This window comes from Clupea harengus, chromosome 23 (genome assembly GCF_900700415.2).
Source record: "Clupea harengus chromosome 23, Ch_v2.0.2, whole genome shotgun sequence".
NCBI lineage: Eukaryota > Metazoa > Chordata > Actinopteri > Clupeiformes > Clupeidae > Clupea > Clupea harengus.
In genome coordinates, this window is record NC_045174.1 from 5,547,406 (window position 1) to 5,565,418 (window position 18,013).

General features: G+C 41.3%; 2 protein-coding genes across 3 annotated transcripts in view; one reads left to right on the plus strand and one right to left on the minus strand.

Annotated features, from left to right (window-relative positions):
• Window positions 1-9,650, minus strand: part of ptprea (protein tyrosine phosphatase receptor type Ea) — a 59,058-nt gene extending 49,408 nt beyond the window's left edge. Inside the window, exon 1 of one of the 2 annotated variants that reach the window (XM_031561672.2) lies at window positions 9,413-9,650. The gene's annotated coding sequence lies outside the window, so the exon portion shown is untranslated. Of the gene's footprint in view, window positions 1-9,079; window positions 9,382-9,412 lie in introns of those variants that run through there. The other variant, XM_031561673.2, reaches the window with a different exon arrangement.
• An 802-nt stretch (window positions 9,651-10,452) lies between these two features.
• On the plus strand, window positions 10,453-13,092 carry LOC105903290 (clarin-3). Its single transcript, XM_031561675.2, has 3 exons — window positions 10,453-10,872; window positions 11,348-11,524; window positions 11,777-13,092. The coding sequence occupies exons 1-3, from the start codon at window positions 10,647-10,649 to the stop codon at window positions 12,043-12,045; spliced, it is 672 nt and encodes a 223-aa protein (XP_031417535.1). The 5' UTR covers window positions 10,453-10,646; the 3' UTR covers window positions 12,046-13,092.
• The last annotated feature ends 4,921 nt before the right edge of the window (window positions 13,093-18,013 follow it).

An 18,013-nucleotide genomic window follows, 5' to 3' on the forward strand; every position in this document is an offset into this window, starting at 1 on the left:
GTGGGTGTGTGTGTGTGTGTGTGTGCGTGTGTGGGTGTGTGTGTGGGTGGGTGTGTGTGTGTGTGTGTGTGTGTGTGTGTGTGTGTGTGTGTGTGTGTGTGTGCCACACATGTATATGTTTGAGTACATGGGTTTTGTGCATGAGGGAACAACCATGGTAGACTCAGTGCACTGTATCTGATATAGTAACATCTCAAACATTCTGGTGTCTTTACTCAAATCTCCACAACTCATCAGGCCAAAAGCAATACCAGTAGTACTGCTTTCACTTCGCTCTTCCATAATAAATCAGAGCACATGGACATGATGCACATGATGGTGTGGTAAAGATAATCTTTAAGTGCTCTTGGACAGGATGACTGTTGGGGGGTGTGTCAAGGCACAGGAAGTCAGATTTTATGATTCCAGCTCACTTCCTGTCTCTCCTGTGCAATCCAAATAGAATGCTCCACTGATCCTCTCGCAGGAGCGACAGTCTGACCCACTTCAAAGGAGCTAGCTACATGAGACATTAGCATGCCATACCACAGAAGCAAACTAATGTTTTGTGCCATGATAATGCTGATTAAATCTACACACCATTCAGTGCTCTGTTTTGTTGTTGTTGTTTTTTGCCCTGTATACATTCATGCTCACACATAGACAAACACACAAACACACACACACACGCCCACACACAAACTACTTTGAAATATGTTTAAAGATTTCAGTCTGCATTGCCTTCACACAAACACTCCAACTTGCCGATAAAAACACCACTGTAAGCAAGGAAACAATAGATGCAGCCTATACCCTATACACCCAAGCAAAAATGTACTCTCACACACACACACACACACACACACACACACACACACACACACACACACACACACACACACCACACACACACGTACTGTGCACTGTACACCCACATTAACTCACTCAGACATGTACATTACATTTAATTATCATTCCTCTGGTCGACTTGGGAGTGTGTTTACAAATGTTTGGTTTCAGATGTTGAGATTACAGTGCTCCTCCCACACAGTGCGCCTCTGTTATCGTGCAAAAAAAAAAAAAGAGGAAGAGAGGGGTGTACGCACAACTGGCCCCTTTCTGTTGGAGTTTACAGCTCTGGCTGCTAATCTGTAGCAGGATAACAAATTGGCTATTGTAATTCAGCAGGCAGTGGAATGGGCAGAAGAAGCTCGTTCCCACTGGTAAAAATATCCCTCCAGTGCATATTAGTCTTCTTATCGTGAGCCAGATGTTGGGAGAGAGTGAGGGGTGAAGATTGCCTGAACAAGCAGCAGTTCACACGGACAAAAAAACAAGCCTCTCTTTTGCTGAGCCCACTGTCTGCGTGCCCACAGTTACAGACACGCACTCTCTCTGTCACACACACACACACACACACACACACACACACACACACACACACACACACACACTACACTGTGGGATTTATTCCTTGAACAGTTCATTATTCTGATTAAGATTTTCCTCTGGCATGCCACCCTCTATGCCCGAAGGAGAGGACAGCGAGAGACAGGGAGAAAGAGAGAGAGAGAGAGAGAGAAGGAGAGGGGACAGAGATGCAAGAGGACTGAGCCCAGCACTGCCCCCCCCCCCCCAAACACACACACACACACACACACACACACACCAAACTGGCACACACTGAAAACTGGAGCGTGGGGTGAGGACCAAGCCTAAGGGTAGGGGGTGGGAGAGGAAGCTGAAGAATGCCCTGAGGCAGCGCACCAACCCAGCGTGGGCACATTTTCACACACACACACACACACACACACACACACACACACACACACACACACACACACACACACAGACACACACAGACAGACACACACACACACACACACACACACACACACACACACACATGCCTGTTCCCTCTGGAACACGTTTGCATGCATATTATTCACACACTTAACCATGCCCACACTAGCACACACCAAGCAAGAATTATGGGTCATATCTAGGATAAATAGTTTCTTCCAGTTTGGTGTATTTAGAGCTAATGAGATGAGTGAAGCTATTCACACAGAGTGTGTTATAATCGTTGCCAAGGCAAAAAATTACTGGTTATTTTTTAAATATCACTTAGTACTGTCTAGCAAAGCTTTCAAACTAAAGGTCTCATGGACATTTTAATATGAGCTTAACACAGTGGCCCGCAGCCTCATTTCTCTTCTGCGTCTACAGTCATGACAACCTGAAGGCAATGTGAACTTTGCAAAGAATGATCCAGCTGATAAGGACTGATCTTTTCCTTTAAGCCACTGTTAATGAACACCGATAAGCCAGTAGAAAGTGTCAGAACATATTCAGAACACGATGGAAGATCAGTAGATATGCCAGAGCAGATGACACAGGCAGAGAGTGTTAGAGAGCCTAATATCCCATCTCTAGCATGTGTCTGCTGTTCACGTAGGAACATTTATATTTATACACTTTTGGCAGATTTTTATGGAGCAACTACATACCAATGTTTGAACCCACCCATTCTGCACACATACCCACGCAGATCCACTGAAAGCTTGCGTTTGTGCTCTCCTTGAAAATCCAGCAGAAAATCTGTTGCTGCTGCTGTAACAGGAAGCATGAGATCATAGCAGGAATACACCCCTGGCTCAAAAAAAAAGCAATTGTAACTATTACGCCCTCAGACCTGCTATTCCTAGATTCCATATTTTTAAACCCACACAACTTCCTTGTGAAGGAAACAAAACTGGGCTGAATGGTTAAGCTGGTGAGCTAAAATAACTCTACACAGAAGTGAGTGTAGAACATTACAGTCTCATACAAACCTTTCTATTCATGTGGGTCATCACAGTGCTGTTCGACTACAGGGAAAAACAAACTGAGGCAACAAGATTGTTTATCTATGAACCACAGTGGACCACCAGTATGGGAGAAGTCAAACCACAGTAGTGCAACATTCATGGGAACTTCACTTTTCAGCTGCTTAGTTTCACTGCTCTTTGCTTATAGGAACAGTTTTGATTACTGTTTTGATTGTTGTTTTTACTCTGCTGTTTGTGATTAAGCACGATTATAAATCTTAAAGATTAACATTATATATCTACAACTGGTGACAAAAGTTGATGAAGCCCTGTATGTACTGTATTCTTATCCAGTGGCTGAAAAGACTAGAAGACTACAGTTCCCTCTAAGTGTCTACTACAGATTGAACACCCCAGACTAACATGATCAAGATTCAGGATAGACTCTCTTCCCTCCCCCCTCATCCTTTCCCTTCCTCCCTGTCTCGTCCTCCCTCTCTCTCTCCCCCTCCCCCTTGTTGTCTTGCTCTTTCCTCTTCTCTTCATTCCCTGCCTTTCTTCTCTGCGGCACCATTTATCTTGACTGGGAATGCCAAACCCAAGACCATGGTGCTGAATGCGGCCTGGCCCTGCCGATCTGCATGCTAGCCTTGCCACCGTGAGGTCCTCAGCACTGCTCCAGCACTACAACATGTTCAATAAGTCAGGCCTTGACAGGGATCATGTGCCTTTGATCCATCTGCACTTCAAATGAATGGAGCTTCAGCACTGATTTTGAAATGGAGCTGTAAGCTCTGGACTGACTTTTCCATCCCTTCACATTCAGGGGACAGGAGATGAATAATAGAGTAAAATGATATGTTTCCTGTCACATTCTCTTCCCTACAAGGGCCAAAATTGACACAGAGATCAAATGAATGCCATTTGCAATCTGTTTCATGTTAATTATTACATTTGTGAAACAGAGTTACAGTACCAAAATGGCCGAAATATTCACTGCTTAGGAGTGTTGCGAATTGATATCTTTGAACCTAACAGCGAGGAGAATTAATTACACATTTATAGATTGTTGCCTATTCTAAGATGCCTCTGGGTATATCTAAAAACAAATAAGACAATATCTACGGTCATTTGGATGTACCAAATGCATGAGGAGACTTTACGAACAACAGAATATCAACAACATAACATTGCCACGATATCAGGTATCGTATATCAAGATCTGAATGGAGGGCAGGATGTTTGGACAGAATATGAATCAGGACAGAATGCGCTAAAATCATTAGACAGACTGAACCGTATCATTGCAGCGCCCGGCTTCGTGAAAAAAAGCATCAGAAATTGGGTGCATCAGCAAAGTCAATGCATTATTCATCAGCTCCCCCTTTGTGAGCCTGTAGTGCATCTGTAGTGCATCTGTAGTGATACAACAGAGACACTATTTGCCCTCAGTTTTCCAGGAACCATCCCTCGGACTGGAAGGATCATCCCGCATGGATCAAAATATGATTGCCATACTGTACTTTATTAATAAAGTGTCAGAAGCTAAAATAAAGTACGATTGCATTAGACATTTGAATGTCTGTCATCTTTGTTATGCACAAATTTGAGTTTCTCTTCAGAAATACAAACTCAAATTTGTGCATAACAGAGATGATAGATCATTAGAGATCACTATAACCTTGCAATAAAAACAACACTGTTCATTTGGTGAAGGGGATTTGTGGCTGTAATATCAACACTACAGTGGAGCAGTAACTCAGACAGAGGGAAAACAAACACTTAAGGGCCCTGCCGATTTTCACTATTTCACAAAACAAATGGGTGTGTATGAAGAGAAATACAGAGAGGCTACTGCATTATTAATATGTGTAAGTAAAGCACAGCTCACTGAATGAAACAAACCGTAAAACAACGCCTTTATGTGCACACTCATATTCATCAAAAGGCCTGACTATAAAACTGTTAAAACACAAGCTATGATCCAAGAGTGTCCTCAATTTACAATTCAGCAACTCAACAATTCTCACAGCCATTCACCAAGTTAAAGGAATTTCTGAGGGAGTACTGTGTCTGCGCTCTACAAGTGGCTCCAGAGCAATCACTGCAAATGTGGCCGGACCCAGGAGATGTGAACGGGCAACTGGAGGTAAAGGTCATGCACCTGAAGATGAATTATGGTCAACACTACATCTAAAGACTTCGAAACATTTTCTTCCCAGTTTTCCAAAAAAGCAAAAAACTCAATCACAGATTTCATATCAGTCATCACTGATAATTTTCCACGACGAGCCAATGAGAGTATTGTTATTTACAATACCTCCTACATTAATAAAACATAAATACAAAACATGGACCTCATTGAATATTCACTAGAGGCTCATCCTTCCAGAAGAGCAATCAGGGTGAATCCAGGTAAAACAGACTGTGAGACAGACGGCTCAGTCAGGAGGGAGCTTGGAGCAAACAGAAACGGGGTTTTTCAGTATTTACTTTCTATTCCGACTAAATCAGGCCACGCCCCTGGCTAATCAGAACAATCATCTCTCCCTCTCAGCACAACTGCCCCGCCTCTACTGCCATAGGCTTCGCCACTACTCTTTCTCTATTCAGTTCTACACACACACACACACACACACACACACACACACACACACACACACACACACACACACACACACACACACACACACACACACTGATGCTGTGTTCTCCATATCAAGCTATATGTTCACCTTAGCTTCCACAGCCTGCCTATTCACAAGGCAAAAGGGAGAGCCAGAGCAATTCAAACAATGATTCTATTATCATACTTTTATGTTGATACAAACCCAGTCATTCATATTGTCACACCACTTTGTAGTGTAGCTAGTTCTAAATAGAATGACACATAATACAGCAACACCCATTAAGTCTTCAAATAAACTTTCAATGACTGCCTGCTAATTTGTAGACTTTAGAATAGAATGTCGCTGCTACAACAAAGCAATTAGGGATGTTTATGGGTTATTATGTCGGGAGTGTGTCTGCAGGAGAGGAGAGGAGCTTAACAAGAAGTCTTTTTTTTTTTTTTAAGGTTTGGGCTGATCCTGTAGAAAATACATCTAGCACTCTGCAATGCATGACTTCATCCCCTGCGTCCCTCCCTCAGCTCAAGCCATGGAGCTCTCCTGTTTTCCCTTCTGACTGTACATGTTCTCTCCATCTAAACTCACCTCACATGGAAGGCCTTTCCTCTGATTCATGGGCTACTCACCTCCCACCACACATATATCCTCTAACTGACAGAAGGCCACGTTGAAATACAAAAACTATTTTTAAACACATATCTATGGGTATGCCTTTTGCAAGTAGAATAACATGAAATCATTTTTGGGAGGGGTACAACATACCCAATACTGGAATTATCAGTATGAAATAGTGAGAAGGTTCCCATGAAACACACCGTTTAGAAAGAGGTTGGGTCCATTCCTCACGGCATGTGGATGTAGCATATGCCTGACACACTGGTACCGCAAAAGTCACAGACAAATATGAAGTTGGCCCTGCCAAGTCTGCCAGATGGTTGACAAACTTCTTCTGAGGGGGCAGGTGCAGGGAGGAGGGGGCATCTGTGAGCCCCACACAGCTGTTTTGCCATGTGGCCCAGTTGAGTAAGGGCAGAAGTGAGGCTGGATCACTAGTATGACTAAACCACTTAATACAACATCAAGCGAAAAAACATTCTTGACATTCTTTCATTCACCACACCGGCAGGTGAGGCACTTCTCAAGTGTTGTGTTTGTGTGGCCTGAGGCAAATTCAGGATACGTTTCAGCAACCATAACAGGCACATTCCCCAACAGTAGTCCCAGTTTTTTCCATTTAGTGATGTTGAAACAAGATGCATTCAAATTGGAGAAAGTGGGCCATTTGAGACATAACTAGAGAGGCTGGCGATCTGTACACAAGACAAGCTGAAATGACCAGGTATGGCAGCATGTTATGTTTGCACAGCTGAAGGGCTGGCTATCCCCTATGGCAAACACTGTTTGTGCTCGGGCCCAGGCCTCATCCAATCAAAGGCGTGGCTTTTGAAACTGAGGACCCAGCATACTGTGAGTAGGGGCCGGGGGGTTTCCTGACATGGGCCTAGAAACAGGAAGAGCTGCAGCAGTGTCACACTGCCTCCCGAGGCTTAATGACCTCACGTCCTGCTGGATGTCAAAGAGTTGTGGTATGTAGCAGTGATAAGTAAGTTATGCCCTACTTGCTCAGACATTGCTAAGAAGCCTATGAACCACACAGATGAGATTGTCCTAGACTCCGGTCGCCTACAGTAGTTTTTTGAAGTTTTATTTAGTAGTGCATCCACAAGTTATCCCCAAAACTTACACAGATTCATGTGGCGCTTCCTGTCTCCATGTTGTTAATAGCCATAGCAATGCCTGAAGCCGTGCTAATTCTATGGCTTCATAGAGCCAAGCCACATTATAAAGAATATACTGCTGAAGTTAGTATGGCCAAACAGTGTGTATCTAGCTGCCTACCTAATTGAGACATAAGCAGACTTTTCTCAAAGGTTGGCCTTAACCTTGAGGAAACATTTCACCAGTCTCTGGGTGATAATTCCTAGACCGCTGGAGTCGACATTATGGAACAGTCAGAGAGACTCAAACAGTCTTTACTATCTCAGCAAGAAACTATGCAGGATAGCTGTGAGCCAGATGTTAAGAACTTCATATGTCAAAGCAGGTTGTGGTGTGGTGCATTTTACTCTGACAATAATGTAATACATTCTGGGTGAAATAATGCTTCAGCTCTACTAACCACTGGGCTTTCAACTGTTACACAAATTAGATCACCCCCCTCCCCTTCCAGACACATAGCCTTCAAATAGAATGCTAAATGTAGGAACACCTAGAACACGGCATCCTGAAAGCACACAAATGCATGCACTCTCTCTCTCACAAACAAACACACACACACACACACACACACACACACACACAAGCACACACAAGGACAAGATGCAAACCTCGCAGTAGATGACCTATCACAACTCAAACCTGACACTGAACACCAACACTGTAACACATTCACACTGTAATTGCCAGGTTCACTTCAAACTTTGAAAGTCAATAATCCTCAAGATTTGAATCCTACTTTAACATCTCACATTAGTGAAGGAAATAAAGAATACATTAATTAAGAAATTCACAAAGAACCAGCTCAATCCTTCAGATATGGAACAGAAGGAAAAATGTACTCAATTTACAAAACATGTAACAGACACAGCAAACTTGTAATGAGCAAAAGACTGTATGCATTCATTTTTGACACTTTCTTTCCTGAATACACATGGTTACACTTGTTTCCCAATTTCTCTTTTCATATTGTAAGCCTATCTGTGAGCTTGCTTCCAGAGTAACTATAACAAGAAGGTTATTTTCCAAAGAATTTAATCTGAAAAAAAAAAAGTAATTAAAAGATGGCGAGATCCTTACTTATAATAGGTCAATATAGTGAAAGCAATAGAAATATCAGTCCGAGGCAACTTTTATTCTTGTTCAAACCTACTCAGTAGGCTAGCTACATCACGAAACCATCCACTCAGAAGCACCTTAATCAACGTTTCCTGGCAACCGCAAAAACAAGGGAGAAGAATGCATGGTGAAGACTGACACCATGTAGCCTAGTGTTACTGTACGTACTGTACACAGCTGGGGGCCTACACAACGAGCAAAAAATGACCATATGAATGTGATAAACACACTTCTAAGGATATTTTCAAAATAGGGAGTCCATCTCGTCCGAATCCGCATACTAATGTTGGACGTTTTGAGGAATGCCGCCTGATTTTGGTAAAGAGAATGTGGTTTTAAACACTTTGCTTTTTACGTAGGTTTTTCCTATCCGTAATTACACCAGAACAATGTGAGAAATTTAGAAATCAAGCTCAAGAAATCAAGAAGATCCGCGTTTGTAGAAGTGGGCTCGTGCCGAGTGATGAGAGCTGTTCTGCAGCATGCCTGAACTAGTGCCTACTCCTCAACCTTGCTATGAACCGTAGCCCACCTACGCTACCAAGCTTGGCGAAAGATTATTTGTGCTTTCCTCGGTTTGTCAGTGTGTAGAAAGGGATACAAAATAGTATGCTACCCTTTGACATCTGGTGAAATAACTCCAATAACGACACCAAAAACGCTTGCAAGGATTGCTCTACTAACCCACATTTACCCACAGTAACGCTGGGACTCCTCTCCCTGTCACAAACGACTTGAGCCAAATCTGTTTGGGTTTCTACTTACCAATGTAATCACGATATCCTCTTATAAAAGGAACTTTGTTCTCATGTCGCGTAACACAGTGTAACCCTTATTCCTGTAAATAGATGGCTTTACATATACTGATTAATAATTTCGTTTATAGTCCACCTGAGCAGGTAGGCAATACTATAGCCTCAATGTCATGAGCCGCTGTGAACTGACAGCTCGATCCCCAACATCGTGTAGGCTACTGTTAACGGAAGCTATGGCAACGTAAGTCTGCTCGTAATTTCTACTGGCTGTAGCCTACTCCACAATGTTCTGCAGTCACCGTGTAAATATCAGAATTAGTCGCGAGAAGCCTACTCTACTTACCAGCCCTTGTCTGAGGAACCCTTATTCCAGTAGCCGTTCCCTATCGCTGACAGAGACACAGAATAAAGCTCTTCCAGGACTGTTTCAGTCCGCCCGACGTGTTCCTTGCCGGAGAGCACTGAATTTCATTTCTCCGTGAATTGCTTCGCTGTCAACGAATGAGTAAGATCTCCGGGGCTTTCCTTCCCTCTCTTTGAGCCAAGGGAGCCGCCTGGTGCTGTGCTGTCAAACGACATGTGTGCAGCGGCACCTCAGGCGACTGCAGCATACAAAATAAACTAGCCTATAATTATGCCTTAATGATAAACCCGTTAATAATAATAATAATAATAATAATAATAATAATCATTTATTTTGTGATTGGTGCTTTGTTCCTGTCATTTACCTCTGTGTCTGTATACTAGTGCACGCGTGCGTGAATCTGTGTGTCTGTGAATGGGTGGGTGAAAGTGCAATGGTTTGTGAATGGGTGCGCGCGTTTGTGTTCAGCCTATGCCTGACTGTGAAAGTGACGAGTCGTATGGTCGTGTTATTATTATTATTATTATTAGTATTATTGTTATTATTATTATTATTATACGTTAGTTATTGTGCATGTGTTCTTATAAATTAATCTACGGTACGTATGGGTTTGCGCGCGCATGTGCGAGAGATAATTGGGTGTGTCGGTGAGACTGCTATACTACACAGATAAGCATTCGGTGACACCCCACAACGCAAATGTTTAGTCTCAGTGGCCGTTTATGGCATCATCTCAACTGGGAGGGGTGGGACTTTGGAATCATGACGCTCATCCTCAAAAGCCAGCTAGGCTAATTCACTCATCAGTGGTCTACTGAAATGGACAGTAGACACTATTAAATCCGTGGTCCTGAAAATACTGCACTTGAAATGTATCAAGCTCTCTGTTTTCTGACTGTGTTTGCATATAAACTACCATAAATGCACTGTATGAAAGAACATGCTGACAAAGGAAGGTTCTTCTGATATCATCCTGGTTTATGGTGTTTGGGAAAGAGCATATAAATGCCATGGCTACCACCACCTGTTCAAAGGTCGAAAAGCTGTATCACCCACAATCCACTCTCCAACGCCCAGTGCTGTATCTCCCATCAGAGTTTAAGGTCCAAGTCTATGAAGAGACATTGTAGAATCATTGTATTAGTGCAGGAGACGGTCAAGTCTGGAAGATCAGTGTGGATATATCTGATTCACAACAAAAAAAGTAAAGAATATGCCTTCATTGAAGAAGACCCTCCACTTCTGCTCCAGTGCTTTGTTCTGTGCTGGTGGCGTGGCTCTCCTGGGATATGGAATGTCAGTGGACTGGTCCAGCACAAGTGTCGACTGCAAATCTTCTAACAGCACTGGTTCAGGAATGGTAAAGATAGGGCTTTTTGAGGGTGTTATTGTACTAAAAACTTGCCCCTTTTTTGACGGTGGTCAACCTGAGGTTAAAGGTAAGCAAGTGTTTTTAGCCATGTGAATTGCTTATCAACTGTATGTGGAATCAGATGTGTAATGGCCTAAATGATCCAGAAAAAAAAACACCAGAAATAGTTAATCCCTTTCGCTGAGAAACATTCTTTTTTTTTTTTTTTTTAAATGAAAGCAATTCGGTAATGGTGACATTCGATATCTGACATTCAGTACAGTTATACATATTTTGCTGTTTTATGAATCATGTTTTATTTTGTTAATATTGCCTTTATCTTGAATATGTGTGTGTATTCTCAAAAGTGCCTTCCAAATACCCTAACAATAGCTATATTAGCATTCATGCTAACTTCCGCCACATTTAAGCAATCTGAGGAAACAATGGCACACCAGCAGATTTAATGTTAAAATCCTGCTCCATATACACCACATCATAGTCTGATAGGCAGTAGTAAGAACAGTGAACATGTGTGTTGACGTGTGTTCCTGTCTCCACAGTGATGGAAAAGCTGGAGGGGCCACCACTCATTCTCCAGTACATAGTTATAGCTCTCCTTGTTCTCTCTCTGATTGGCTCTGCTGCCAGCATACTCATCACCCTCTACAACAGCTTCAGCAACCCCTATGAGACCTACATGGGGCCTGTGGGGCTGTATGCCTGTAGTGGTATCAGTGGTAAGAAGCCTGTGAAATCTACACACAGTGTCACATTTATTAAATTACAACCTCTTCAACCAGCCAGATGATTCACATCCTGGAAAATGATAGTAAATGTGAAGGTTCCTGATCTGTCTGATTAACCACAGCCTTCCTGGTAGTGGGCACTATTGTGTAGCCCTATTACATTTTACTGGCTTGGGGTTAAAGTCTATCACCAAGGGTAAGTGTTACTCCTAGTTTGACAAAACATGCTTATTTCTCTTTCAGTGGGGACATCTTTCCTGGCCTTAATCATGTATGTGTCAAATGTCCACCTGAGTAATTTCAGTGTGGAATGGATCAGTCAGTCAAATGTTGTGGATTTGACAAATGTCAAAGTAGACATGCAGTTGGGCTTCTTTCTGGTCCTACCATACATAGCAGTGAACCTGCTGGCCATCCTGCTGGTGTTCCTGTATGTCCACGGAGCCTACACTCGACAGAAAGAGCAACAGAAGCCCACAGAGGATGTCCCCAAGGAGATCATGATGTACTGAAATGCTCTGGAATATCATGGATCATCCACGCTGGCCCTTTTCACATTAAGCATTTCTAGAACTTTCTACAGCTGCCTATGCCCACATCAACCCTGACCCCATATGACACAAAGTTGGATTTGAAAATACCCTGGATGAGGCTTGTCTATTTTGTAAATGTTTTGTAAAATGTTCTTCACTGGCAAGAATTTGATTCTGGTTATTTGGTCAGGTTTAGAAAACATGAAGTCTGATCTCATCCTACAAACAAATCTCTTGAATTTAAGGACTATAAAGGATATCAGCTTTTATATCTATGCTGAATGATGACATAAGCGACGTGTTAATGTGTTAATAAATTGAAAGCTTTATACAGTTAATATAGCGGTATGAATAGCAAGAAAAAGTTGAATAAATATGTCAATAACTATGATGAAACTATGAACTATGTTATCATTTTCTCAGTTTGGCAGAAAATGATTGCCTGGTACCTATTCTTGACTGTTTGTATTATTGAAATAAATATTGTATGTAAATGGCTTTTAGTATGTGAAGAACCTATTTGGGTGTTACCAAACCTAGATAAGGTAGGCCATCTTATGCCTTGTCTTATGATTTACAATGCTGTGTGTTTTATATTACTCTTCTTAAGTTTTATTAGTACGATTGCAGAAGAATGACGCAATCACACTATTGTTCTTTTTAAAGGGGACCTTCGGAATTTTTCCTGGGCCTTATTTTTAAGTTTTCCTTCAAGTCTTCTCTTTATTATTCGACCCATTTTGGGGGAGCCTGCTTCTGCTCCTAGTGATTTTGAGATAACAACACTGCTCCAACTCTGTAACATCCATCCTGATCCATGCAGTGCTCCAATCCCTCAGGAGTTATTTTGTTTTTCTTCTCTTTTCACATTGAAATGATTGGGGAAATACATTGGAGAACTTCATAAACTTTTGCATTTCAGACAACCATGATTCAAAAAAAAAAAAATACAATATGGCTGCCAGCTGCCCTGTGTTGGTTGTGTAATGTTAAGGAAGTGCCATTAAACAGAGCAATCCAAACATATTACGGCTCATCTGTTGTAATTTTCAAATAAATTAAGATTCCACCACCAATGCAGACTGCCAAACAATCTATAATTCAGCTGAGGTTTGCTTGTGTTCATTTATTGACAAGGTAACTTAATATCTATGATAACTAGCCACTCAATAAGCTCCAGCCAACAGCTAACAGGGTAACATAAAGTAGTCAACATAGGGCTAAAAACATAGGGCATTAACATTAATGTTTACAACTTTGCACCTAACATTCATTCGACTTTATTTACCCAGACAGCAAACATATACCGGCCCACCGTGGGATTTTGGTCACCAGCCCACTGGTTATCTTTATTACCATTATCTTTAGTGTAACTGGATGTGGATATTAAGAAAATAATATAAAATGTTGGCAATTCCTGGAGTTTCTAAAATATATCCTTGGCATAGTCTATTTAAAATATCAGCTGCTGAAAGAGGAGAATGTTATGGTACTAGAAAGCTCTCAAGGTAAAAAATGACTTGGTCAATTAAAGACATATATAACGCACTGGTAACATATAATGTGAAGAGTTGGTGAAAATGCAGTATAAAAAGTATAAATGAGTAAAGAAAAAAACAATTAAAAGTGATTGGCAAAACGGTTGGCTGTTTGCCAGCGGACCGGTGGAAAATGATGATTTGCTATAAGCGTAGTCATATAGTCATTTGCTGTATTTTTTTTAAGAAATGAAGAAACCACCAACAGTGTACATGTGAGTGTACAGCATACATTCTAGATGATGTTTTGCAGTATAAATTCACAGTGAGAAGCAAATATCTACAATAACTAACCACTCATTAACTAGCTAGCTAGTAGGCCTAAGCACTGAGTTAGTTTGTTGCACTGAGTTAGTTTGTGTCCACATATCTGCTCATGTATTGCCTTTAACACACTAGAGCACAGGTCAGTTATGAAATTAAACATGTCTGCAGCTGTAATGATCAGTTAGCGATATCAGTGTGACTGTGGATTAATTAGATGTTTCAGCTGATGTTTCCACTTGTGTTCACTAAAAGTAATGTCCACTAATGATAGCTACGTTGCTCACAGAGACGGCTCATTCTACCCATAGTTAGTGTAATCGATGACAGCACAAGCAAGCTATGATTTAATTTCTGTTGCTGTTGTTTTGGTTTGTAATCAGTCACATATGACACCATTTTAAAACATCAGTTTATTCAAGCAAACTATGCTTTGTGCGTCTTGCGTCTCGTGCACTAAATGGCTTTGTTGCAGCTGTAATGATCAGATAAGAAAATATCAGTGTGAATGTGGATTAATTAAGTCGATGTTATGTTGACAAGGGGTTGTACAGAGTACTTGAGTATTCAAGTAATCAAGCAGCTACATCAATTCTTGAGTTTCGAGTAGCCTACTCATTAATCTCGTGATGCTAGTGTAAGAAAGTAAATATTCTAAATATTGTTCATTGTTAGTATTGACTACATTTCCCATACTGCTTTGTTTGGAGTAAAGCAGGGTTTGGCGGGAGTTGAGAGCAGAGAAGAAGAGCTGACGCGTGTACGCGTGTTTTCGATGGCGCTGAAGAAGTAAAGCGTTTCAGTTCTGAAGTCTTCTGTGTCAGTGAAGCGTGTATTTTCTAGCCTGTATCTAAGAAATTATTTGACCTAAATTCAAAATGATTTTTCTTCTGTTTTCTACCATGCACTTTTTTTGCCAGTAAATCTAACTGCCTTTTCTTACTGTCTAAAATACCTACTTTTATAAACTCGTCAGAGACTGATTGTCAGATTCTTCAGTGTCAAACATCTACTGACCATACTTGGCAAAGGTTATTCAAAAACATTTGATTCATCAAACCATTTAAAACAAATACTCAAATATATCACAACACCATTATCTGAACTGAGAAAATGGGCTACATTTCTGAAAAAAAAAAAATCATTATCAAACTGTATATGTCATCATAAAGACAGTATGAGGAACACTGCAAATTGTCAGGACATTGTCTTTAAGCGAATAGCTTACTGTAATACCATTAAGACATTTTTACATTTCTTGGGGCCTTGACAATTTAACAGTTTGAGTGGGTGAATGTGGCTGGTCTGATCAGGGAGGCTCCGTGGTGCTGGGGGATAACTCCATATCATGACATGCTGGAGGTCCTTAGTTTGAATCCTGATATAGGCTTGGCTTCTAGGCTTCTGAATGCCTGTTGCAAGGTTAGCAACGGCAATTACGTAAGTATTTGTTCTTTTATCCCATTTGACTGCAAAGGCTGGAATAACCAGGCACTTCCAAAACTAAATCGCCAGTTTTCAGTGCCTTATCTCAAATCTCTAATATGCATCAAATTGTGTAAAAACAATCAATTTGTAAATCAATTTAACTTAAAAAAAAATTCGATTGCATAAACACTTAAATCAAGTATTACACAATTATCATAACCTTACACTCAAGGAGCAAAACATCGGCCCAGATTTGCATCACTATAAGCACATGTCAACATCACACTTTTTGCAAAACAATACACACAGTGATTTGCAAAACACACTTGTGTATATTAGACACAGAAGTATATCAAGATGTCACTTCCTTGCAATTCCAAAGCACTGACTGTCAAATTACCACACCTATGAGCCAATTGGTTAAACACAGCCATCAAGTGAGCAAACACATGATTGCTTAATTGTAGACACACCAAACAGGTTTAAGCACTATAGATATTCAGCAGGTGAGTTCACCTGTCTTAAACCAAAATGGAAGAAGTCAGAAGAAGAAGAGTGGATTCCCCCTCTCACCCTCACTCTTCTTCTTCTGACTGCTTCCATTTTGATGTTTTGCTCCTTGAGTCTAAGGTTTTGATAATTGTGTAATACTTTTGATTTTAGTGTTTATGCAATCGTAAAAAACTGTAAAGATAATTACATAACTATGTATATCATGATTGCCATTTCCAGTGTGTTTTGCCTTCCTGCCACTAGAGTCTAGTAGAGAGATGCACACATCAGCCACGCACAAATGCACCTCTCTGCTGCCATCTAGCAATGTTTCTTCAAACTGTTGTTTCTCAGCACTACAGCATTACCAGACTGGTTAACTGTTATCAGTTAAGGTGCAGTGTTTTCCAGAGAGCAATAATAAATATGAATATCAAATACAGCTAAATGCTGCTTTTTACTTTCAATGTTTTATGAAAAATAAAATGAATGAATGTGAAATTCAAACATGAAACACAAAAATGTAATTGCAAAATATGTATATGCCATTTCCCCCCCCATATTTACATATAACATCAGTGTGACAGTGGTTGAAATTATTGTCTTTCTGAAAGGAAAAGTAAGCTCTTCCCTCTCAGAGGGTTCTATGGACTCACAGAGCACCTGTGGGGTTTGTGGGCCTGTGCTGAGCTGGGAGGCTGGAGAGGTGTCTTATTTTTTTCGATTCTGCAGCGTGGTCTCACATCTCATTCTGTTTGTACATGCCCCTTTCAAACACTTCACAATGGCAATGTCCCACGGCCGCCATCAAAGGATTCCCCCACTCCTCAGGGAATCAAATGCCTCAAGACAAGGTAGAGGAGGGTTACAGATCTCTTGCTGTGATCTTTTCATTCAGATCCACAACATAAACGTAAATGTCAAGGGGCAGCAGTTTTCTTTCTTAAGTCTTCTTTTTGGAATTTGACACATTTAATGTATTTCTGAGTATGTTAGAAACTGCTGAAAAAAAAAAGTTAAGTACATTTTTGTTGAACTCACAAAGGGAAGATGAAGTTTTATAAAAACTTTATGTTCATGAATTAAATAGTATGTTAAATGTCTGTGGCATGCCCGTGAGGCACAGGTTAAGTGCTTGGTTGTTCAGTGTTGGTACATAAGCAGTGTGAATCAAAGAAGATTAAATGTTAATGTCTCCCATGTTTCTTTGGGGCATGGTTAAACCTGTGTCAATATTCAGTGGCTCTCCCCCGTGCACTGATGTGTGTGTGCCCTCTCCCCTCTCCCGCAGGGAAGGCAGTAGGGTTCTAATCAATACAGAGACATGCTGAGAGATGCTCAGGACTAACATCGTGTCTATCACAACTCAAGCCCCCGCTGGCATGATTAGTGTTCTTCATGTTTTTGTTCACGACAAACACACACATGCACACACACACATTCGCACGCACCCACACACACACACACACACACACACACACAGAGCGAGAGAGGGACATATGCAAGCATGCATGCACATGCACACATATACACATACACATGCATACACAGGTGCCACAGTTGGAGACTTCACATTCTTGTTGAAAATATCATTTCTCTCCAATATTCCTGCAGTCATTCAATTCAAGCCTTTGACTAAAAGCTGCTATGTACCATCACAACAAAGGGTAGCTGCAGTCATTCCGATGTTTAATACACAACACCTATTTTTTAAATCACAGTTCGAACACTCTTAGGTGTTTGAAGGGACGCCTGAATACGAGCCCTTCACCACAAGCTCCTCTTCAAGATTATGCAGTCTCATTCATGCATGACATTTCAGAAATATCCTGACAATGCTTCTGACAGTCCTGTGTCTTTCTTTGGCGTTTGGTATACAAACAGCACCTACATCAAATCAGCAATGGGCCTTAATCTCTTCCTCTTCTGCCCCCTCTCCCAGCGCAGATAAACTGGGATTAAGCCGGACCCCTGAGCCCCAACCACTCTTTCCCTGTGATAGGATTAAAGCCCAGGCTTTTGTACCTGAGAAACTCTATCCTCTCCAAAGCCTGCATTACAGCAGTCTGTGAAACATACACCTGTGGCTGCAGGGCATGACCACTCACAGCCACACCTGAACCACACGCACACACACACACACACACACACACACACACACACACACACACACACACACACACACACACACACACACACACACACACACACACACACACACACAC

Bases quoted from the DNA above. Each gene is read 5' to 3' on its own strand.
- LOC105903290 (XM_031561675.2), top strand. From the start codon at position 10,647: ATGCCTTCATTGAAGAAGACCCTCCACTTCTGCTCCAGTGCTTTGTTC. The intron at 10,873-11,347 runs GTAAGCAAGTGT...CTGTCTCCACAG, and splicing joins TGGTCAACCTGAGGTTAAAG to TGATGGAAAAGCTGGAGGGG. The intron at 11,525-11,776 runs GTAAGAAGCCTG...TTTCTCTTTCAG, and splicing joins TGCCTGTAGTGGTATCAGTG to TGGGGACATCTTTCCTGGCC.